The sequence below is a fragment of the Pistacia vera genome, unplaced genomic scaffold (genome assembly GCF_008641045.1).
Source record: "Pistacia vera cultivar Batoury unplaced genomic scaffold, PisVer_v2 Contig406, whole genome shotgun sequence".
Taxonomy (NCBI): domain Eukaryota; kingdom Viridiplantae; phylum Streptophyta; class Magnoliopsida; order Sapindales; family Anacardiaceae; genus Pistacia; species Pistacia vera.
Window position 1 is genome coordinate 27,020 of NW_022196231.1, and position 25,167 is coordinate 52,186.

Consider the following 25,167-nt stretch of genomic DNA (forward strand, 5'->3'; position numbering starts at 1 on the left):
CCACCGTGAGATTGAGTTGTTGCTCTATCCAATTTATTATTCCAGTCATTGGTCTAGTAACTGAATACATACATATCGAGAGTAGCTTAGGTTGACACTATTTCTATGCCTCGGTCTCGATGAGATAACAGATGATGAAATGATTGGATTGTACGATAACCATATCGTTGACAGGTAGCTGCTTCGATGAATCTGAATCTATCGAGTGGCCATGATGTCTTGTTAGGGGTCAATTTTGGTCTGTGTGTAGTGAGACGATTAATTGATGTTAATCATGATACTACACACTACCGGTATGATAAGGAGCCTAAGGGTCACACACATAAAAGATAATTTAAGATGCAAGAAGAAAGAAGGGCGTTTTCGTCTTTTTAGGCAAAAGTGTATTTTGGTAATCTCATAGTGCAATTAAATTTGCTGAGATTGTAGCCTTTATTTAATTTGATATTAAAATTAAATAAGTGAGATTATATTTAAATATGTGTACACATATATTTAAATGAATTATTGTTATTGTAAAATTTTAATATATTTTACATATATTAATTGAATTTAATTGAAATAATGATAATAAAAATAAAAATATCTAAATGGGGTTGTTTGGACATAGGGGCTGTTTGGGTTGGTGCCCAAGCCTATTCCACGATGGAATACGACATTGTGTGCACTATATAAGAGCAAGCTTTTGTGGAATAAAATAACAATTCATTCAATCACTTTTGATTAAAAATTCCAGCCCCCTTTTTCTCTTTTCCCACACCACTTCACATTTGGTGGAATCAAATATTACATTTAATTCTTGTTCTTGATTCTTAAGGCTAAAGAGGATCTAGCAAATCCCTCTTTAGCTCTTTGGATTATTTTTCTATGGACTGCCGCTGGTTAGATCCTATTCTTGGATCAATAGCGAAACCCATTCAGAGACAAGTTGGAGGGGCCTCCAAACGTGCGTGTGATTTCTTGACTCTAAACTGATTTTTCTATAGATTCTGATTTAATGTATAAATTGAAAATTAGTGCCCTGATCTTGGTTCCAAGGAACGATTTGTGTTATATATAATTTTTGCTTTCCGCTGCCATGACTTGATCGTTTCCTAACAGTAGTCAACATTCTACTCATGTTAATACTTCACAACTCAGAAAATCTACAAGACCATCAAAACCTCCTATTTGGACATCCGATTTCATTTGTCCTACACCTTCACAACCTAATCTAACCAATCTTGTCAGATACCCTATTAAAGATTCATTGTCTTATGCTCATCTATCTTTATCATACCAAACCTCTTTATCCAAGTTTTCACCGTTAACTAAACCAAAAACTTTTAATCAAGCTTCTAAAGATCCTAATTGGGTTGATGCTATGGAAAATGAGATTCAGGCTTTAGAGCCTAATGCCACATGGTCCTTGGTCCCTTTACCATCTTGTAAGATTCCTATTGGTTGCAAATGGGTTGATAAACTCAAATATAGAGCTGATGGTTCCTTAGAGAGATATAAGGCTAGATTAGTTGCAAAAGGATATACCCAGCAAGCAGGGATAGATTATGACGAGACTTTTTCCCTTGTTGTGAAAATGGTGACTGTTCGGATAATTTTAACCTTAGCTTCCATGTATAATTGGCCTTTATATCATATGGATGTGGATACTGCTTTCTGCAAGGTGATCTACATGAAGATATCTATATGAATGTCCCACAAGTTTTTCATAAGCAAGGAGATCAAAATTTAGTGTGCAAGTTACATAAATCTCTTTATGGGTTGAAACAAGTTTCTGGAGCTTGGAATCACAAGCTAACTACAACCCTTATCTCTAGTGGTTTTAAGGAATCTACATTTGATTACTCTCTTTTCATAAAAAGGGTCAATTCAAAAGTTGTTATCTTACTGGTTTATGTGGATGACATAGTCATCACAGGGAATTATGAGTCCTTAATCAACAAGATGAAGACTTTACTTCATTCTCACTTCAAGCTTAAAGACTTAAGATCTTTGAGATATTTTTTGGGATTGGAAGTTGCTAGATCTACTAAATGTATCAACATTTGTTAGAGGAAATATGCACTAGATTTAATAGCTGATTCTGGTTTGTCTACCACTAAACCTACTTTGATTCCTCTTAACCAGAATGTGAAGTTTACATCTTAGGCTTATGACAAGCTTTTTAATATTGCTAATGATCTAGTTCTTTCTGATCCAACAATTTATCAAAAACTTATAGGTAAATTGTTGTATCTTTATGACCAGGCCCGATATTTGTTATTTAGTGTACCTATTGAGTCAATTTATGCAGCTTCCCAACCAATCTCACATGAATGCTGCTTTAAAAATTATCCAATATGTGAAGGTTGCACCTAGTCCAGGTTTGCTCTTTCCTTATACCAATTCCATGTAATTATTGGCTTTCAATGGCTCAGATTGGGCATCATGTCTTATGACTAGAAGGTCTATCATAGGATATTGTGTCTTTCTTGGTCAATCTCTTATCTCCTGGAAATCTAAAAGACAAGCCACAATTTCCAGATCTTCTTCAGAAGCTGAATATAGGGCCATGGCTTCCTCTGTTTGTGAAGTTGTTTGGATTACTCAGCTTTTATCTGATCTTGGCTTCAAGGATTTAGCACATGTTTCCTTATATTGTGATAATTAGTCTACTCTTCATATTGCTTCTAATCCTATGTTTCAAGAACTGAACACATTGATATTGATTGTCACATAGTCAAGACCAAGCTCAAGGATGGTTTGATTAAAACTGTTCATATTTCTACTAATGAGCAACCGACTGATCTCTTTACTAACCCTTTGGGTAGCAAAGTTCATCATATCTTCTGCACAAGTTGGGAGTGTTAGACATCTATCACTCATCAACTTTTAGGGGGGGGGGGGGGGGGGGGGGGGTGTGTTGTTGTGGGGGTTTATTGGTAATCAGGTCTTATTGTCCAGATTGTTTTACTTTAGTTTTATTAAGTTAGTTTAAATAGTTTAAGCAATTGTATTTGTACAGCTTAGGTTGTTGTTAAGTAGTAGGGATACAATTGTACTAACTCTAGTTAAATATAATACCATAGTTAAGTCTTCTTTTAGAAGACTCTAGTTGAAGATTAGTTTAGATATAAAAGAGTCAATGTTGTAAAGTGGACAAGAGACTTGAATGATGAGTTAACGAAGAAATTTGTTTTCCAATAAGTTTCTTCTTTCCTGTTTATTACTTCCTTCTCTATTTGTTACATAAACCGTTAAAATCCTTCAATATTTTTTTTTTTATTTCATTAAAATCCAAAAATAAGATACAATACAAAAACTTGGATAATCATTTAACTTAATAATCATTAATTAATTAAATATTTGTAATACTGATAACAACTCGAGTGCCGACTTCAATTTGTTGTCAATGTCAATCACATATCGGTATCTAACACTGCCTTTGGTAAGACAGTCCATGATCCATCGCTGTAACCTCAATATCTGTCGTTATACTTTGCTCGGCTGAAAAATATAACATTTCTTGAGTCTCCTTTATTCCCCCACATATAGATCCACCCACGATCTTCCTCCCTATAATTTTGAAACAATTGATAATTAATTAGTCACAATTCCAAAATAAACAGAGAAAAGGAGTATCGTATTCATATGCAATGCATTAATTCTCACCCATAATAAAAGGAAAAATTGGTAGCTCTAGTGGCTTCTCTAGACAAACAATTGGAACAAGCTTTCATTAGTTTTCAATAATCTAATCAGTGCCCTATAAAGCATGAGGCGTAGCAGCCTATATAAAGAGACAAGATAATCTCACCAATTAAATACATCAAGTTATTGAGGAAAATTAAACAAACACACACACACACACACACACATATATATATTACAAAGGAAATTGAATATATACCTTTATTTCATCTTGGTCACTGCTAACCGAAAAAGAATTAGCACCAAGATGTTCAATAGCTACTTTTTTCTTGGTAGCAGACCATAGTGTTTTTTTTTTTAATTCTTATAGCCTATACAAATTTGATAACCACATGACATGGCCTAGCCTACCCAGACCAATCACACCCAAATGCATATCAGGTTTGTCAAGTTCATAGAATCTCAAAGGATTGTGAACATTGATACTGGCACAAAGGAGAGAAGCATTGACATCACGAGGGAGGTTGTCAGGAATATGGTCAATGAACTCTTCATTGGCAACCATAATGTCAAAAAAGCCTGCTTGTGTAGTGGTTCCATCATAGTATTTAGCACTTTGGGTTGGTATCATTTTTGGGCAGTAATTCTCAAGATTGTTAGACATAGTTGTCACAATAGTGGCAACATCAGACTAAGCACTCATCGCCAACTTTAACAATATTCTTGTAGTGTTTGTCTCCAATTTTGAACTTTTATACCTTGCTTACAATGTCTATCACTATACCCAATAATCTCATTCATGTATAGTAAAAAAACAAAGAAATAGTAGGAACAAGAAATGTTAAGGAGAAAGCTTCAATATTTTTCACAATTGGTAGGCTTAAATAGCCAATATACAAGCCTTAGGTCTTTAAGTTTAGGATCTAGAACAATATTATCTAGATACAAAATAGAAAACAAATAATTACAAAAATCCAGCTACTAGGTATACAATATGAGATAAACTAGGAGTCTTGTTTTGTTAACACTTTCCCTCAATTTTGTACGTAGATATCACTCATGCCCAACTTGTCAAGACAACTATTAAACATTTGAGTTGACACAACCTTGGTGAGTATATTAGTAAGTTGGTCTTGAGATCAAACAAAAGGCACTTCAATAAGCTTTGCTTCCAATTTCTCCTTAGTAAGGTGTCTATCGACCTCAACATGCTTAGTTCGATCATGTTGAACTGGGTTATAAGCAATATCGCATATTGACTTATTTTCACAGTATAATCTCATATGACTAGCCTGCTTAGTATGTAATTCCTGCATTAGATTTCTAAACCATAGTAATTTGTATATTACCTTAGCCATTCCTCTATATTTGGCTTCGGCATTGGATCTAGCTACTACTTCTTGTTTCTTACTTCACCAAGTAACTAGATTCCCTCCTACAAATGTGAAATATCTAGATATAGAATGTCTATCATCAATCGACCCATCCCAATCATCATTTTTATAACCTTCAATCTTTATGTTATCTCCTTTTGTAAACATGTTTCCTTTTCTTGTAAGAGACTTCAAGTAGCTAGCGCAGAATATGAGTGACAATATTCATATGTTCTTCACTAGGGGAGTGCATGAATTGACTTACAACACTTAGCGCATAAGCCAAATTAGGTCTAGTATGTGCAAGATACATTAGTCTCTCCATTAGTCTCTGATAGCAGTCTTTGTTAAAAGGAACTTGGTTTGGATATACGCCCAATTTTAGATTTTCTTCCATAAGAGTGTTAACTGGTCTGCAAGTTGACATACCAGTTTCATTCAACAAATCTAAGGTATATTTCTATTGAGACAAGAAAATACCTTTCTTGGATCTTAGCACTTCAATTCCTAGGAAATACTTCAACGAACCAAGATCTTTCATTTCAAACTCATGGGCAAGATGGTTCTACAATGCCTTTTTTTTTCTTCTTGATCATTTCCAGTCACCATCATATCATCAACATACACAATAAGAGCAGTGATCTTTTTTTTATTATTATTATTCAAGAAGAAAGTATGATCCGAGTTACTTTGTCTGTACCAAAAAGCTTTCATAGAACTTGTGAATCTTCCAAACCAAGCTCTAGGAGATTGCTTCAAACCATACAAGGACTTCCTCAATTTGAAAACATAATTGCTTCCTTCAATATGCATGTTACATCCACGAGGCAATTCCATATATACTTATTCTTGGAGATCTTCATGCAAAAACACATTCTTTACATTGAATTAGTATAACGGCTGCAAACAATAAAATCTACCCAGAATTATCGCTGGGACACTGAGCCACTAACAATCTCGGATTCTTGTAGAGAGACACGAAAAATGAACATGAAGCATGTAATACCCCATATTTTTCCAGAATTTTATTTAATTTTATTTTAAGATTTTAGTGCAAGAATTTGAAAGCCTTAAGGGAGTAAATTGTAATAGCTGAAACAAGAGAGGACCAAAATGAAACTTTGCTAAGATATTTTGGGTGAACAGTGTTCGCCCAAAATGAGTGGCGGAAAAGAGAGAAAGAAGAGGAAGAAAAGAAAAAGAAAAAGAGAAAAAAAAGGAGAGAAAGAGAGAAGAGGATGGAAGAAGAAAAAGAAAAAGGTTTTAGACAAATAGGTGAATGGAATATTTTTGTGTTAAGAGATTTCATGGTGTTAATGTATTTGTTTTAGTTTAAGTGTATAATTGTATGTTATGTGTGTGTGGATGTTGACTTGGTGTTGAACGGATGCGGTTGAGTGAAAATCCAACGATTCTTGGAAGGATTGGTTTGATGTGTGGGTTGTGGAAGAGTTGAGAGTTGTTGAGAGAGAGATGGGTTTTGGGTTGAATTGTGGATCATGAAGATCTCAACTTGGAGAATTTGTGTTTATTGTATGTTTAGGATGGGTCATTGTATGCATATGAATGTTAATGGATTGAATTTAGTGTGAGGAGATGGATTGGGAAGTGAGGAAATTGAGAGAAAACGCGGTTGGGTTAAAAGAAACCCAAATTTTGGTTAAAATCTAGTCTTCATCGCGGCAAAGAAATTTCCTCGCCGAGGCGAAGATTTCAGGGGGGGTTATGTGTTAGTTTTGAAACCTATCACAAATTAAGTGTAATATTTTAAAAGTTAAGGGACTTAAGTTGGAGTAGGAAAAAATGGGAAGTAACGCGATATTTTACTTGAGTGGGGTTTTTTTATGAAAAATCAAAGAGCGATCAGTGTTCGGTTATGAGGCGATTTTGTTAAAGAAGAAGTTAAATTAATCTTTTGGTGTGTGCGTTGTCCAATAGGTTTAATATTGATGTGTTACTATAGTGAAACCTTTACATGGAGAGTTCATTGGACTGCAGATAAAGGAAGACAAGTGAGGCACTGTTGGAGGATTCTGGCCCTTCTTCGAGTTGAGGCTTTAGCTCTAGAAAGGTGAGTGGATTAGTAATTGCATTAACAAATCTATGCATCATCATCAATTTATATTTAATTGGGATGTTTATGTTGGTTTTATAATATATTTGAGTAAGGGAAATATTATGTCTAGTTTGGAATAAATTGTTAGCAAGCATTTTGTATACTTGTGGAGTATGAACTTCGGCAAAGTGATGAACTATGAGAGGTTTGCATGGGTAGACTTTGAATGTTTAATTGTCTATGACCCTTTCCTTTTGCTGGAATTTGGATATTAATTTAGAATTTGTAGGTCTAATTATTTTGGGTTATATGGGGCTTAATGGAAGTAATTGGGCCCTATGGCGTTTAGATTTAATTGAAGTAATTGGGCCCTATGGTGTTTAGATTTAATTGAAGTAATTGGGCCCTATGGTGTTTGGATTTTAGTTGAAATAATTAGGCCTAATGGTGTTTGGGTTTAAGTAAATGGGCTTAATGGTGTTGGTTAATTGAAATAGTTGGGAAATCCAAGAGTATGATGTGTTGAATATGCTGGTGAGTGTGTAAGGATGTGTTTGGCTCGGAGTGAAAGGGTATGTTGTGTTGGGATCTAAGATCACCCTTCCATAGTGCCCATCCCTCTTTAGACATTAGCTAGCCTATATTTTGTTTCTTAGCCTCTTGCGAGTGTTGAGATGGTTCTTACTACAGCATGGTGGTAGCTTCCTATTGGGACAGTATGGATGCCTAAGGAGCTCCAGGCGGAATGTTATGGGATACCATATCATGAGACCCTGAGGATAGATTGTGGGTCGAGTATGGTTATCCAGTGATGAGTGTCCCAAAGATAGATTGTGGATGGTACCACCCCGAGGATAGAGCGTGGGTGGGATATTGATACATGACTCCTTTAGGATAGATTGTGGTTGAGATTCTTCTATATTATTTCATATCATGACACCCCGAGGATAGACTGTGGGTCGAGTATGGCTATCTTGTGATGATTTAGCCATCCCTATGATAGACAGTGGATGATGTCATCCCAAGGATAGACTATGGGTGGCCTAGTTGGTTGTCTATATTAGGGACCTTGGGTACTAGTGTGGTGGTTGTGGTGGTGGTTGTAATAATGATGTGAGAAGAGTTGGTAAACTACCTAGCGGGTATAGGCTGGGGTGGAACTTGTGAGCACTTGATGAGTATTGGTGTGGATTTTGTGTCAGGAAATGCCTATTCCGCTTTGATGATCAGTGTATCGTTTGTATGAGTTATCACATGATGATCCATGGTATTTGGAAGGTGTGTGCAAGGATGCAAAATTCCTTGTTGGGTACGAGTGGATACGAATTAAGGATTTATCATGTTCGGAATTTATACAAGGAAATGGTGGTCTCGCTAAGGGAATGGTTACGTGTTGCATGAAATGCAAGTGTTTTCTCATGCAAGTTTAAGGTTGAAGTTATTTTCATTTCTAAATTGGATTATCCACTCATTAGGCTTCATAATTCACTGTTTTACGTTTTTCCTCATGATTGCATACAGGGTACGTGAGGCATATGCTAAACGCTTTTGATTGACCACAAACGCACATTCATCGATATGATGTTTGTACATATTAGAACACTTTGATAAAGCGTTTTTATGTAAACTGATTTCTAATATTTATACTTTCATAATTATATTTTAAGTTGTACTACAATCATTAAAGTTTTATGAATAGATTTTTTTTTTTATAAACTGTTTTCGAAAAATTCACCCTCTTCTTAGGATCCTGAGTCCCTCGAAGCGCTCGGATCCGACGGGTAAAGAATACTCGGGAGGGGGCGTGACAAAGCACTTCAGGACACTGGTGTGGTATTTACCCTAGGCACTCTGACGCTCAAGTTAGCAAAGTTGTGATAGAAAACTGAATGGAAGTAAGAATAAGGATGATTACCGTGTTTCGAGATTAGGCAAACTGATTTCACCGTAGAAGGGTTGGAACTCAATTCTATGGGAAGACTGCAAAAAGCGGGGGAATTATGTAAGGCTTGCGTTAGAATGCTTGGATTTTGTATATGTCATAGATCGAACATTTCTCATCCATCAAAAGGATCATATGTACTCTTGTCACGTCAACAATCAATTAATGTTTTTTATAACCTCCCTTCCTCCTTATAATTTATATACATTTGTAAAAGTTTTCTATATAATTGGTGTTGAAATGAAGAGTCTATATAATTAATGAGAACATATGGGTGAAACCTTGTATTTATCGAAAAGACTGTTTGATATCATGGGATCACAATCCTATATTTCACTTTTATAATGTTTTGGAAATATTAAATAACTAGGGGTTATTTGAGGCATATAATTAGGTTGTTTAAATATTGAATTATATACATAAACCAAAACCATAAAACGACATTCTCATATCCATGAATAAGAATTCTATTATTCAAATTACAATTCAATTTTAAAATCAAAATAGAAGACCAAAATACGACAACTTAGTTAATCAAATATCTAAATACAAAAAACAAAAAGTCTAAACGCTCCGCTTTGATGTGTTGCCAATATCAATGACAAATCAATATCTAATATCGCCTTTGGCAAGACGATCCATTGCAGTATTGAGATACTCCATCGTTATAACATCAATATATGCTGCTATATTATGTTGGGATGCAAAATACAACATTTCTTGAGTCTCCGTCATTCCTCCACTTGCATATCCACCCACTATCTTCCTCCCTATATAAACTCCAAAACAGTTAACTAATAACCAGAATTTCATATCAAAAAAGAAAGAAGAGTATTTGCACCAAGTTGGCCGGCATTATCATATTCATATACATATGCTTACCCATGAGTAATGGAAAAACTGGTAGCCCAGGTGGTTTCTCTAGACAACCAACAAGAACAAGCTTTCCATTAGTTTTCAATAGTCCAATCAATGGTAGGAGAGGATGAGGCGGAGATACCTGTATCAATTATCCCATCCATTGTGCTAAGGGCAGCCTATATACACAGCCAAGATAACACATTAATTGAAAAAACATGAAAGACCGTCCATAGATCAAGTTATATATTGAGGTACTTAAACAAATTAACGTAGTTCGAAGCAAATTAAATCTATACCTGCGTCTCTTCTTGGTCACTACTAACAAAAAACGAATAAGCTCCAAGATTTTCAATAGCAAATATTAAGAGTCAAACATGCGTTTACATTGTAGCCTCTGCAATGCGTACATAATACATTGCAGAGGCTACAATGGAGATGGGATTTATGCTTTGCAATTGTAAATTGCTTTGTTACTCTTTTTTTTTTTATTTTTTTTTTATTTTTTCTTCTTCAATACTTCTCCAAAAAATTTAAAAGTTAGTTTGGCACATTCAAATTTTTTTTAATATTATTGTTACAATCTTAGAAGTTGGCAGTAAAAATACATGTAAATGAATTTCATCTAATCAATATAAAAAGCATAAAAAATATTAAAAATATTAAAAATATAAATAAATGGGTATTTTGAGGACTATAATGTGAGGTTTATAAAGACATTTGCATATACTAAAACATTTTTATTGGGGTAAATTTAGAAGTGGGGTCTTGAAAGATAAAATGTGGGAGGCCAAGAGTATCACTCTTATTTTTATCATCACAATTTTATAAAGTAATATTATGGTCAATTGTTTTCCAAAATTTAATTATATTTTTTATTTAAATTATTAGAATTTATGTCAATATATATATATGTAAATGGTAATGATTTTTTTTTTTAAATTATTTAAAGTACTTGAACTTTTCTTCTAAAAAAAAATAAAATTAACGTGATAAAATTGTTTGATACTTGTAATTTGCTAATAATATAAGATGTAAAAACTCTCGATATCATTGGAGCACCTATACCATTGTATATTTCATGTTATAATGTTTTACAAATATTAAATTTGTTATGCCTAAAAAATCAAGGTTGATGTAAGCCTACATCAGCTAGCTCCAATCAGAGTTCAGGAAGGTTTTGTGCTGTCCAGGGGTTGCCACGTCGCCCTAAGGCAGAGAGAATACGACTGTCACCAACTTGACAGATTCAAGTTTTGTCCATAAATGAATGGGAGTTGCACACTTGTCCAAGCCCCAAGTAACTTAAGGAAATATCTTAAGTTATCAGCTAATAGGAGGCAAGGAAGGACTTACATGACACCTACCTACTTGTAGATTTGTAATCATTACCTTGAATTCTTCTATTATAAATAGAGAACAAACAATCCCCCCCCCCCCCTCTTTTTCATTTTTGGGATTCTGATACAGAAAACTTACATTTTGATTGTAATCTATATCTTCAGAGCAAAGATAACCTGCAAGAACGAGATTGACTTGATATTCTATTTGAATAATCAGTCGTTGTGCCTCTGCTCGCTGTTCGCTATTCGCGATCTTTGTAATTTCTCATATATACAATAACATTGGACGTAAGACTTGCGTTAAGTATCCGAACTACTTTAAAAATCGTCTTTTATTTATTATTCAATCTCTGCATTAGATTATCATATTCATTCACGTATAACTTCTAAGAACTACTTAGCGCTTTGCACGTGCAAGTCATTGGTGTCAAAATCAAGCATAAAAAAAAATTAATATAAGATTAAAGACAAGAATGTAATTACGTCATTAATTAAGTACTTAATTATCCACATAAACCAAAAGCTAGCATAAAACAGTATTGCTCAAAGCCTTCGATAATTTTTATTTATTTTATTAAAATCCAAATCCCACAACTTGGAATCTTGGGTAATGATCTAACTCAATAGCCATTAATCAATTAGATACAGAAAACAAATCTAAGTGTTTGACTTCAATGTGTTGCTAATATCAATGACAAATCGGTATCTAACATCGCCTTTTGCAAGGCGGTCCATGGCAGCGTTGACGTAGTCCATTGCTGCGACCTCAGTATCTGCCGTTATACTTTGTTCGGCTGCAAAATATAACATTTTTTGCGTCTCCTTTATTCACCCACATGCAGATCCACCTACTATCCTCCTCCCTATTTTTAATTCGAAAATAATTGATAATTAGTCACAATTCCAAATCAACAGAGAAAGGAAAGTACCATAGTCATATGCAATGCATTAAATCTCACCCATGAGCAAAGGGAAAACTGGTAGCTCTAATGGCTTCTCTAGACATCCAATAAGAACAACCTTTCCATTTGTTTTCAATAGTCCAATCAATGGCTCTAGAGCATGAGGTGCAGATACCGTATCGATGATACCATCCATTGTGCTTATAGCAGCCTATATGCACAGTCAAGATAGTCACATTAATTAAATAAATAAATCAAGTTTATAGGCAAAATAAACAAACATATATATTTCAAAGGAAATTAAAAATATACCTGCATATATCTTGGTCACTACTAACCAAAAAAGAATCAGCACCAAGATGTTCAATAGCTTCCTTTTTCTTGTTAGTAGATGTACTAATTACAGTTGATGAAATATGGAATGCTGAGGATATCCATGCTGGAATCAAGCAGTGATTGATTGTAATATTTTGTAATTAAGAGTTTATTGTTTTTTCCTTTACAGTATTATTTCCTTTCCTTATTGTATTCAAAGCCACTGTATAAATTGGCCAATGTACATTACAGAATACAATATACAAGAATACAAATTTCTCTCTTTTGCTTGATGTTCTTTGGCCATCATTTCTGCCCTCTTTATCAAGCTTTCTTGTAGGCATACTTCGGCAGTCTTCTGTCCTTTTTGCCACCTTCAATCTCAAACTCTGACATGGTATCAGAGCTAACCTTTGCTTCCGCTACAGTCCTCTCCAAACCACTGTTTTCCTAAACCTGCAAAACAAGCAATAGAATTAGTTTTTTTTTTTTTTTTTTTTTCATCACAAATGGACCCAACCACAATACCAGACTCAGCATCCGTAGCCACAAATGAAGGCCCACACAACCAAATTCCACCAGGCCCAAACACCCACACTGGTCCAAATGCTCCACCAGGCCCAAACATCCACACTGATCCAAATCCTCCACTAGAGCCCAACCAACAACCCGGATCCAGTTTTCAACCTGGCCCATTCCCATTCGGGTTTATGGGTCAAAGCCCTAACCCGCTGGGTCAAAATCCCTACTCAGTTTTCCAATTTCTTCCAGCCGCCACCGGTCGACCGGAACCAGGGGATGCCCTTTTCTCACCGGTTTCCGATGGATCGGAACTGGTACTCATCAAACAGCCGTTGGCCGGATCTCAAAACTATGCCACTTGGGCCAGAGATTTCCGGAGTGCTCTAGTAACAAAAAACAAAGAAGGGTTCATCGATGGAACCCTTCTCCAACCCACTGAACAGCATCTAATCCATCACTGGATTCGATGCAACACCCTTCTTCGTGCCTGGATCAACAACTCCCTAACCTAGGAGATTGTTGTCAGCTTGCCTCAGACCGAAAACGCTCATGAGATGGGGACGAACATCCGCGAGATGTACGGCCAACTCGATCTAGCAAAGCTTTTCACTTTGCGTAAAAACCTCCTGGAAATCAAACAACACAATCTTCCAGTCACGGTTTATTTCAATCGCCTTTCAGTGATTTGGAATTAGCTCGATGCTGTTGAAGAACCGATTGAAGGGCCATCCGCGATTCTTCACCGGATCAGACACCTGAAAGACCAAAACAGGTTAATACAATTTTTACTTGGTTTAAATGATAGTTTTCTGGCTTTTCGAACGCAGATATTGGCTACGTCCCCTGTGCCATCTCTCCGACGCACCTATCAACTGGCCGTCCAAGATGAAAGCCAAAGATTGGCTTCGTCTGACTCCCAATCCAAAACTAAAGCGATTGCCTTCTCTGTCCATTCCCAACGGCGGCAGAATGGACCATCTGAAACGAACACTAGACATGACAAAGGGAGGCTAAGGCACAATGCTGGTGAACACAATAATTTATATGGGGGAATCAACGGCCCAGATGTGATCCCCTCATCCAACGGCTCAAGTCCAACTGGGCTTAATAATCGTTTGGGCCCAAATTTGGTTCCCAGCCCAAACTCCAGAAATAGCCACATTTTTGCAGCTGGCCCAAACTCAGGTAGTAATCCGGCGCACTTCATAAATTTTAATTCTTCCCAAGGGTCATTCAAGTCCAACAAAAATCGTTATTGCGATTTTTGCAAACGGAGGAACCACACAAGAGAAATGTGTTGGAAACTCCATGGCCGCAACCAAAATCACCGGTCTGGATCTGCCACCGCCAATCAAGTAAGTCACCCTGTCAATTCTGAGAGTACTGCTACGGTCCCTATGTTTAGCCAAGAACAATATCGTCAGATTCTGCAACTGCTCAATCAAAGTTCGCAGCCCAATTCCACATCCTATGCAGGTATATCTTTTTGTTCCAATATTACAAAAGAGAATTTTTGGATAATTGATTCAGGGGCCAATGACCACATTGTTTGCGATCCCAAGCATTTTTCAAAAACATTTCCCATACCATACACATCGGTCCGCATGCCAAATGGGACACATGCACCAGCTACCCAATTAGGAACTGTTCGTCTCAATAAACATTTAATTATGCATAATGTCTTGTTTGTTCTTGCTTTCTGGTTCAATCTCATCTCTGTCTCGAAACTTTGTCAAGATAATGTCTGTCTCTTAAAATTTTTTCCTAACAAATGTGAATTTCAGGATCGTTTGACTGGGAAACTGATGGGCTTGGGTAAAGTTCACCAAGGCCTTTATTACTGGATATGTGCTCCTGATGCTAAAACTTCAATGTCTTGTAACAGTCTTTTTAACATTAATAAAACTTCTTTTATTTTGCATCAACGCCTGGGTCATAGTGCATCTATTCCACAACCCAATTGTCCTATTTGCCCTCTTGCAAAACAGTCCCGTACAAAATTTCCCAAACACACGCCTTCCACAAACCGTATTTTTTCCTTAATTCATATTGACATATGGGGTCCATATCACACAGCCAATCACGATGGCTCTAGATATTTTCTTACCATTGTAGATGATTACTCTCGGGGAACGTGGGTCTTCCTCATGCACTCTAAAACCCAGACACTCACTCATATCAGACATTTCTTGTCCATGGTCAAAACCCAATTTGATGTTTCAGTTCAACGAGTCTGGACAGATAATGCTAGGGATTTCTTCAACACCCAATGTTCGAAACTTTTTTCCTCTCTTGGTATTATCCATGAAAGCTCCTGTGTCTATACCCCTCAACAAAATGGCATTGTTGAACGGAAACATCGACATCTTTTAGAGGTCACCCGTGCCCTTAAACACCAAGCCCACATCCCTACTACCCTTTGGGGCTAATGTGTGGTCATGGACACATACCTGATCAATAGAATGCCAAGTCGAACTCTAGATGGTAAGACACCTTATGAGGTACTTTTTGGTAAACCACCTACAGTTGATCATCTCCGAGTATTTGGGTGTCTATGCTACTCTACAAATTTAAAGGGGAATGATAAATTTTCTCCTTGGGCTATTCCTTGTGTTTTTATGGGTTACCCAATGCATCAGAAAGGATATCGCCTATATGATCTCACCACAGAGAACTTCCTGGTTTCTAGGAATGTGGTTTTTCATGAAGATTCTTTTCCTTTTTTAGACAGGTCTCCCTCTGACAACTCCCAGCAGTCTTCCATTCTCTTCGAAGATACTTCCATAGCAGACTTGTTCAGCCCCTATTATACCATGCATCCCATTCCAAATATGGGACCCTCCCAGTCCACCTCTGAACCAATTTCTGTAGAGACACAGCTTCCTGGTCCTTCTCCTACTTCATCTCCAGATAACCAGTTTTCTGATCCACCTCCCCTAGAGAATACACCCATTGTTCCTGCCCCTCCTCAGAGACGTTCCACAAGGGTCACTCGCCCACCTGTTTGGACAGATGACTATGTTTGTCCTACCCTCCAGCCTACCACATGTACTACTTACCCTACTTCCAATTATGTTAATGATGATCGAGTGTCCCCTGCCCACAAGATTTGCATTACTCAGATTTCTGCACACCAGGAACCATCATGTTACTCTAAAGTTGTTTCCCATTCACATTGGTGTCAGGCCATGGCCGATGAGCTCAGTGCTCTCTCTCAGAATCACACCTGGGATCTTGTTCCTCATCCCTCTCATAGGAAACCCATTGGTTGCAAATGGGTTTACAAGGTCAAGCACCGTGCTGATGGCTCCATTGAGCATTACAAGGCTCGTCTCATTGCCAAAGGTTTCACCTAGAGAGAAGGTTTTGATTACCAAGACACATTTTCTCTCGTAGCCAAGCATGTCACTGTTCGGACCTTCTTGTCCATTGCTACCCTCCGTGATTGGTCCCTTCACCAAATGGATGTCCATAATGCTTTTCTCCACGGAGATCTTCATGAAGAAATTTATATGGACCCTCCTCTCGGACTTCGTAGACAGGGGGAAGAATATGGTATGTCGTCTACGCAAGTCCTTATATAGTTTGAAGCAAGCATCACGGTAATGGAACACAAAGCTCACAGAGGCTCTAACTAATATGGGATTCACTCAATCCAAACATGACTACTCTCTCTTCACATGGCACAAAGGTTCCACCGTCATTGCTCTTATTATTTATGTTGATGATATCTTAATCACTGGGAACGATGAGAGTAGCATTTGCACCCTAAAAGAACATCTCAACAAACATTTTCGTATAAAATATCTGGGGGAACCAAAATATTTCTTGGGCATTGAGATTGCACGATCCCCGGCAGGTATTTCTCTAAGTCAACAGAAATATGTTTTAGAACTTGTATCCGACTCTGGTTTATCAGCATGCAAACCTAGCATCATTCCTATGGAACAAAACATCAAACTCACATCACAGCAATATGACCGTGAGACAGCCTCTTCAGAAAATGACCCTCTGTTACAAGATCCAACTCCCTACCAGAGACTCGTAGGAAGACTTATCTATCTCACCATGACAAGGCCTAACATGAGTTATGCAGTCCACATACTAAGTCAGTTCATGCATCAACCCAAACAATCCCATATGGACGCAGCAATCAAGGTGCTTAAATATTTAAAAGGATGTCCTGGATTAGGACTTCTCTTACCTTGAGATGGGAATTTTGACATCACAGCTTACTACGATTCAGATTGGGGTACTTGTCCTGTAATAACTGCTTCATACTAGGATACGTATAGAAATACATCAAGTAAATATATTTATATTAGCAAAAGTAAATGGGCCCACAATTTTCTTTTAATACATTTAATCATTCTTTATACAAAGTAAGGCATCATAAGTAAAAGTTATCAAAAACAGTGGACAGTGTAGCTATTACTCCTCGCTTGCCGATGCCCATCCGACCGCGTCCTCACCTAGATCCTGCAAACACAAAGAAAAACAACGGGGTGAGCACAAAATAATGCTCAGTAAGTAAATCCTCTACTCGTCTATCCCCGTAACTCTTTCTCTTAATTCTTTCCTTACACTCTTCTCATCTCATTTATTTTCTCTTTCTGTTTCTCTTTCACATAGCTCTTTTCTATTAACTTTCTGTTGTATGTCACGGCCTCATCTTACCGGAGGCACGGCTGAGTGGAGATCACAAAGCACCCACCCACTCTTCGTGACTTCTACTCTTTCTCTTCCTCTATTCTTTCTTATATTTTCTCATTCTTTCTCACTGGAATGTCACGGCCTCATCTTACCGGAGGCACGGCCGGGTGGAGTTCACAAAGCACCAACCCACTCTTCGTGACTTCCGGTTGGAGTTCACAAAGCACCAACCCATTCTTGGTTTTTCTCATTCTCTTTACTTTTAGAGTAGCCCATTCACAAAGTTCTCTACTCTTTCTCAAACTACTTCTCAATGCACAATTAATGCATAAGGATGGTTCATGCTTAAAGTTTCTTACTTAATGCACTTTTGAAATGCACAAATGCAATATTGCATCAAAACTGTCATTCTGCGCAGGTCACACTCAAGAAGGCATAACTTGAGTTATACACCTCGGATTGCTACGGTTTTGGTCTCGTTTTAAAGCTTAGAGACAGGACTACAACTTTTATGTTTTGGTCTAAACCCAGTTCAATCCGTAAGATGCCCAAAAATCACTCAGAAAGTCACGGCTGTGACAGGGCAGTTTGGTAACATGTTTTCACTTAGGCATTTCATCAAACATTAATTGTGCATAAACAAACCCTAATTCAATTATCATTCTATTTAGTTCTCAAACCATCCAAAATGAGAGAAAAACTCTCTTGTAGCATCACATACCTACATGGCAAACACACTCCACAAAAATTTCTCCAATTCTTCCAATTTCAACCCATCATCAAATCATCACATATACTTCTCATATTCAAATATATCCAACAACAAGCATAATTCATCATCAATCTCATCTCAATTTCTCAATAATCAAAACATATGCATATTTAGAAGAAATCTCTACTCACTTGAATTCTTAAATTTTAGCTTGAGTTGGATTTTGAGTGGAATTTACTTACCTTGTGCTTGAGTAGTCTCTCCTAAGCTCTCTATTCTTGTTGGATTCCAATCTTCTCTTAACCCTAAGCATAAACTTCATAAGAACTCAAACTTTACACAAATAAATCATAGATAAAGAGCTTGATTCCTTACCTTTTGATGCCTTGAATCAAAACCCTATGAAAATCTACTCAAAAGCCCTCAAATTCCTTGGAAAAGTGAATGAAAATTTGAGAGAAAAAAGGAGGAGGAGTGTGGGGGGTGGAATGAACGAAAATGAGGGTTTCAAACCCCTAACACTTTAATTTATAACCACACTTTCCCATTTTGCCCTTGCTCTTTCTTAGAAATTCCATCTATGTCCCTTAGTCAATTACAATAATGCCCTCATTTTTAATGCATTCTCTATTAAATTCTATCTCTTTTCACTCCCCACAAGTTCAACTAATTTTGAGTGAAAAGGCCATTTTACCCTAATGAAAGTTTAAGGGATTTTCTCTACATTTTTCGCAAAATAACTTTAACAAAAATTCAACTAAGGGCCAACCAACAAATATTAACAATATATCGACCCAAATAAAAACAAAACAATAAACATTTAAGCAATACACCATAACTTAACTATGTACCTCAAGTGGGGCGTTACATGTCCCATGACCAAAAAGTCTCTTACATGATTTTGCATTAAAATTGGAGGATCTCTTATATCATGGAAAACAAAAAGGCAATCAACAATATCACTTTTTTCAGTTGAAGCAGAATATAGAGCAATGGTAAAAACAACTTGTGAGATTGTCTGGATTCTTGGATTAGTCAAAGACTTGGGAGTAAAAACAGGAAAACCAGTCATTTTGTACTGTGATAACAAAGCTGCTATTGATATCGCGGCAAATCCAGTTTTCCATGAAAGAACTAAACACATAGAAATTGATTGTCATTTTGTCAGGGAGAAAATTCAGGAAGGGATTATTAGGACTAGGCACATACGAACATCAGAACAACCAGCGGACATATTCACGAAGCCTTTGTGTAGTCGTCAGCATTCTTATTTATTATGCAAACTTGGGGTTTTCGATATCTACAAACCACCAACTTGAGGGGGAGTGATGAAATATGGAATGTTGAGGATATCCATGCTGGAATCAAGCAGTGATTGATTTGATTGATTGTAATATTTTGTAATTAAGAGTTTATTGTTTTTCCTTTACAGTATTATTTCCTTTCCTTATTGCATTCAAAGCCACTGTATAAATTGGCCAATGTACATTATAGAATACATAATACAAGAATACAAATTTCTCTCTTTTGCTTGATGTTTTTTGGCCCTCATTTCTGCCCTCTTTGTCAAGCTTTCTTGTAGGCATACTTCGGCAGTCTTCTGTCCCTTTTGCCACTTTCAATCTCAAACTCTGACAACAGTCACTTTAACTCCCATAGCCTTTGCAAATTTAACAGCTACATGGCCTAGCCCGCCTAGACGAACCACACCCACATGCTTACCAAGTTTGTCAAGTTCATAAAATCTCAAAGGACCGTAAACAGAGATACCCACACAAAGGAGAGGAGCACTGGCATCAAGAGGAAGGTCGTCAGGAATATAGACCACGAAGTGCTTATTGGCAACCATAATGTCAGAGTAGCCTCCTTGTGTAGTGGTTCCATCGTAGTATTTAGCACCTTGGGTTGGTATCATCTTTGGGCAATAATTTTCAAGATTGTTGACACAGTTTTCACATGAACGGCAACATCCCACTAAACACCCAACGCCAACTTTGTCTCCAATTTTGAACTTTTCTACCTTGCTCCCAATCTCTGTTACTATACCGACAATCTCATGCCTGCATTACACAATTCAGTTTGTCATTGTTCCTTACATTTTTCCACATAGGAGTGTACAATATATATTATGATATGATACAAGGAAAATATACCCAGGAACAAGAGGATAGGTACAAAATTCTCCCAAATCATTTTTTGCCATGTGAAGATCTGAGTGGCATATTTCACAGTATAGCACTTTAAAAGTCACGTCGTTCTCCCCCGTTGCCCTGCAAATTAAGTTGAAAGATATAATTTATCAATGTTGGGCACAGAAGCCTAATCTTCAATAAAAAGAAGCATATAATGGAAAGAGCTAGAGAGAATGCAGATGGAACCCCCTGGAGAAAGTAAAGGGAGAGAAAACAGCAGATGGATCCCTTGCTGCCCATCCAAAGGCTTTCTGATTCACTTGCTCTGATACTTGACCCATAAATTCTTTTCACTTTAAAAAAAAAAAAAAATAGAGAGGGATTAACAATGAATGTATTGAGAGAGAAATGCAGCTAATTGTTTGTGTATGTGATTGCAATTGTTCGTAAGAGTGCTTATAAGCATATACTTTTAAGGAATGATGAGATACTCTATTACGCTTGGCTTACATATTTGGTGAGCTAATGAAGTATAATATTTGAACATTCTATATTTTGTACAACACATATGTGATGGAGTCAACAATTTAATAATCAAGTTTCTAAGAAAGTCTTCAAGAAGCAACCTTTTTGGGCCAGGCCTAAGGCCAATATTTCTATCAAATGTAAGTCTCTGCTGCTTGACTTTGCTTCATAACAGGTGGAAGCGAAGGCCTTGATTCAATGAGTTGACCGATAAATCAATTAAGTGGTTATTAATGAATCATAAGAATGTATTTTTGAAAATTACTGAGCCTTAAATGTGTGATTATTAGTTCCGTTCGTAAAGATAATCAAGTCAGGATTATGCCTCCCTACCCAAAATGCAGATTTTAACAGTGTCACAAACCCAAGAAAGGATATTATATATATACAATGCAAAACCAACGCTATTATGCATTTACATTAAGATGTTTCAAAGTCAGAGACATTCCATTTTTTTTTTTCAGGTGATCGTTAATCAAGGTAAAAGGAAGAGGAACTTGCAGTACTAGCTAGGCCATTTACCTGTACATATATAATACCAATGTTCCAAAAACCGGACCGGACTATGACCCGTTCAAGGGTCCAGTTTCCAGTTGGACCATATTCTATAAAATTCCATTTTAGTCTCTAAAGGTTTGAAATTCATCAAAAACACCCCTATAATACTTGTCATAACTCCATTCTACGCATATACTCGTAAAAATATACATAGTGAAAACACATGTAAAATACCATAAATAGTTAGGCCCAGATTTTTCTTTTATTAAACATATACATTCTTTACACAAAAAGTTATATCATGTACAAAAGCATCAAAAACAAGGTGGATAGTGTAGCCATTTCCCTGCGCTTGCCGACGCCTACCCGACCGTGTCCTCACCTAGATCCTGCAAAACATGGAAAACAACGGGGTGAGCACAACTAATGCTCAGTAAGTAAATCCTCTACTCAACTATCCCTGTAACTCTCTCTCTCTAATTCTTTCCTTACAATTACCATCACTCTCTCTCTCTATTTCTCTTTCTCTTTTCTATTAACTCTCTCTCTCTAACTAGTCACGACCCCATCTGACTGGAGGCAGGGCTGGGACTCACTCCCAGTCTCCGTGACTTTTACTCATTCTAGCCGATCGGACTTGGTTATGCATGGATTCGGAACCCTTGGCCATGTGAGTGTATAAAACTCTCTCTTGGGTAAACTCGAGTCTAGCCCTCATCCGCATGCACTCTCACGGGCTACACTACTTCTCTCTCATACTCATGCCGCTCTCTCAATGCGGCGTACATGCGGGAATACTCTACCCATACTCATTGGTTCCCCATCGCATAACATACTCTATTCTCTTGTCTAGCACTACTTTCTCTTTATTCTCTAGTGCTCATTCTCTCTTTCTCTCTAGTGTTAGAGTAGTTTAAACTCAATTTCTCTACTCTCTTCTACTTTCTTTTTCTAATGCATAATTAATGCATGATTAATGCACATATGTGACTCATGTTCATTAATGCACTTATGAGATGCAATTATGCTATGTAGCAAAAATTAAGGCTTTCTACTCTTACTCATGTTTCTCTTGAGCATTTCATCATACAACTCATGTGCATATAAAGCTCTACTTAAACTATAACTTTTCTCTTTTCTTTAATTATCCAAAATGGGAGAAAGGCTCCCTTATACTCTCTAATTTCCCTGTCAAAGGAAAACACTTCTATAAATTTGCTCAAAACTTCCTTCCACTTCAATCAACTCAACCCAACATCAAGCAATCTCAACACTTCTCATATTTAAGTATATACAAAAACAAGTATAAATAACATTCATCTCATCTCAATTTCTCAACAATATACTTACACATATATAAATCTATACTCAAAAGATTTTCTTGAATCTCAACTTGGTTGGATTTACTTACCTTGTGAGGAAATAACTTCTCTAATACTTCTCCTTTCCTTTGGTAACTTGATTTCTCTCTACAACTTTAAATAACAATCACAACATAAGACTTTAACCAAAACATCATAAAACTCTCATCTAAAGCAAGAATCCTTACCTTAGGATGCTTTAAATTAAAACTCTACTAAAAACTACTTAAAAAGTCCTTAGAAATCCTTGGAAGATTGAAGGAAATTTGAGAAGAAGTAGAGAATGGAAGAGGCGGTGGAAATGGATGAAATGAAGGGTTCTTTACACTTAACCCCTTTTTAGCTCAACTTATACACAAACATCCCATTTTGCCCTTGCTATTTCTTGAAAATTCCATCCATATCCTTTGATTCCTTACAAACACACCCCCATACTAACATATTCTCCATGAAATTTTCTTACATTTTACTCCCCACTTTTCCTGCTAATTAGGGGTAGAATGGTCAAATTGCCCTTAAGAAAAAATATCTAAAACTTAATAAAACTTTTCAGCCGACCCGTCGTCGCGGCGAAGACAAATCCATCGCCGTGGCGAAACACTCCAGCAGCTACCCATGGGTTGCATCACCTCTTCGCCCCGGCGAATCCTGTAACACAACATTTCGCCAAGTCTTCATAATTTTCAGGGCAATCACTCAACAAACCCAAAACATCCATTCATCCAAGGGCCAACCAGACCAAAAATAACAACATATAAGCAATACAACAAATCTTAACTACGTACCTCAAGTGGGGCATTACAATACTCCCTTAAGGTTTAAAATCTGTCTAAAACACCCTTATCACTCAAAGAGACAGGTGAGTGGTGGCGGCAGCGACGATCGACGGCCAATCGAAGTTGGAATCATGGGGCTTTTGATGTATAGGTGCTGACGAATCTGATGGTGGTGTTAGGGAGTTCCATTGGCACTGAAACTCGCCGGAATCAACAAAAGAAATCTGACGGTCACGTAAACTTTAGGTGGACAGTGAGCGATGAAGGCTGGATGACGGCCACTGAAAATGGATGGGTTTGGTCGTGGAGATGTCGTCATGTCAAATGGTGGTGTTTTCTCCGTCGAACGATGCCAGAATCTGGAGAGATTGAGCTGCGATTGGACCGCGACTTGACAGTATTCTGGTGGTCCAACCGCAGCTCAATCTGGTTTAATGGTAAATACTGGTTTTTATGAGATACCGGACCGAAAATACTGCCTACTCCCAGTTAAACCGGTCTGACCGAACGTCCGGTCTGGTTTTCAGAACATTGTATAATACATTAAAGAAACTAAAAGGATAAAACACTTTACTCATGTCCCTAAATTATTAATCTATTCATTTGTTTTTAATTATACAATTCACTAAAATCAAAACTGAAGACAAACTACTACAACATGCATGATCCTTCTAAGTAAATATAAGGATGTAAATTGATGGATAATATAATATTAAATAATTAAGAAAAAAAACCATTGATTACACTCATAAATAAAAATATATAAAAGACACAATATCCTTGTGTTGGGGTCTAAAATCATACGAAGCCTTGCTAGGCTCAAACAGAAATGTTCCACTATATCGGCCCAAGCTTGTGATCCAATTTCGGTTGGATCAGCACCAAAGCTCATGACATGGGCCGAACCACAACCTCCAGATCCAGTTTTCTTCCAGAATGGGCGACTCCAGTGACCCACCTAAGGTTAGACCTTCCAGACCAAAGTAAGTAGCATTTTTCTTGTTTTACTTTATCCTAATTCACTCAAGATTCTGTATCTTTGGCAAATTAGGACTCTTGTTACTATTAAGTCAAGTGAATCAGGATCTTTCCTATTCATGAGACCTTTACCCTTAACGATTCAGAGTCCTATCAGGATACAAAGACCCAACAACTACTATATAAACAGATGTCACTCCCCTGTTTAGGCATTCAGTCTCAATAACACCTACCAACACCCAAGCTCTTACTCCTAAGAGCTATCCTACTATGTCGTGGTTCTAATCTCCGACTTGACCTCTGGTAACCCATCCTTCCGTTATCCTCACTAAATTGTCTCATTCAACCTTACTAACTTGAGCATCGGAGTGCCTACAACAGACATCACACTGGTGTCTAAGTAACCTCCATGCTTGTTTGCTTTGTGTTCAGGTACAGTAGATTGTCAGTGGCCTCAACTGCACGAGATCAAACCTTATTTTCGTAACCATAGATTTTAGCATCTACAGTTTGGCACCCACCATGGGGCCTCTGGCAATCGACCTTCATTCAGAATCTTGCTCTACAAAGAGTCACGCAATGGTTGAAAAC

General features: G+C 37.1%; 2 protein-coding genes across 2 annotated transcripts; both read right to left on the reverse strand.

Moving 5' to 3' along the window:
• Positions 1-3,412: 3,412 nt before the first annotated feature.
• Positions 3,413-4,294, reverse strand: LOC116142258 (probable mannitol dehydrogenase). The gene is made up of 2 exons (XM_031427700.1): positions 4,042-4,294; positions 3,413-3,555 (listed from the first exon to the last, which is right to left on the reverse strand). The coding sequence occupies exons 1-2, from the start codon at positions 4,292-4,294 to the stop codon at positions 3,413-3,415; spliced, it is 396 nt and encodes a 131-aa protein (XP_031283560.1).
• A 5,313-nt stretch (positions 4,295-9,607) lies between these two features.
• LOC116142224 (probable mannitol dehydrogenase) lies at positions 9,608-20,779 on the reverse strand. The gene is made up of 7 exons (XM_031427659.1): positions 20,685-20,779; positions 20,460-20,576; positions 19,946-20,366; positions 17,954-17,961; positions 12,418-12,500; positions 12,162-12,317; positions 9,608-9,771 (listed from the first exon to the last, which is right to left on the reverse strand). Exons 1-7 carry the CDS (start codon positions 20,777-20,779, stop codon positions 9,608-9,610), a joined length of 1,044 nt encoding a protein of 347 aa, XP_031283519.1.
• Positions 20,780-25,167: the final 4,388 nt, after the last annotated feature.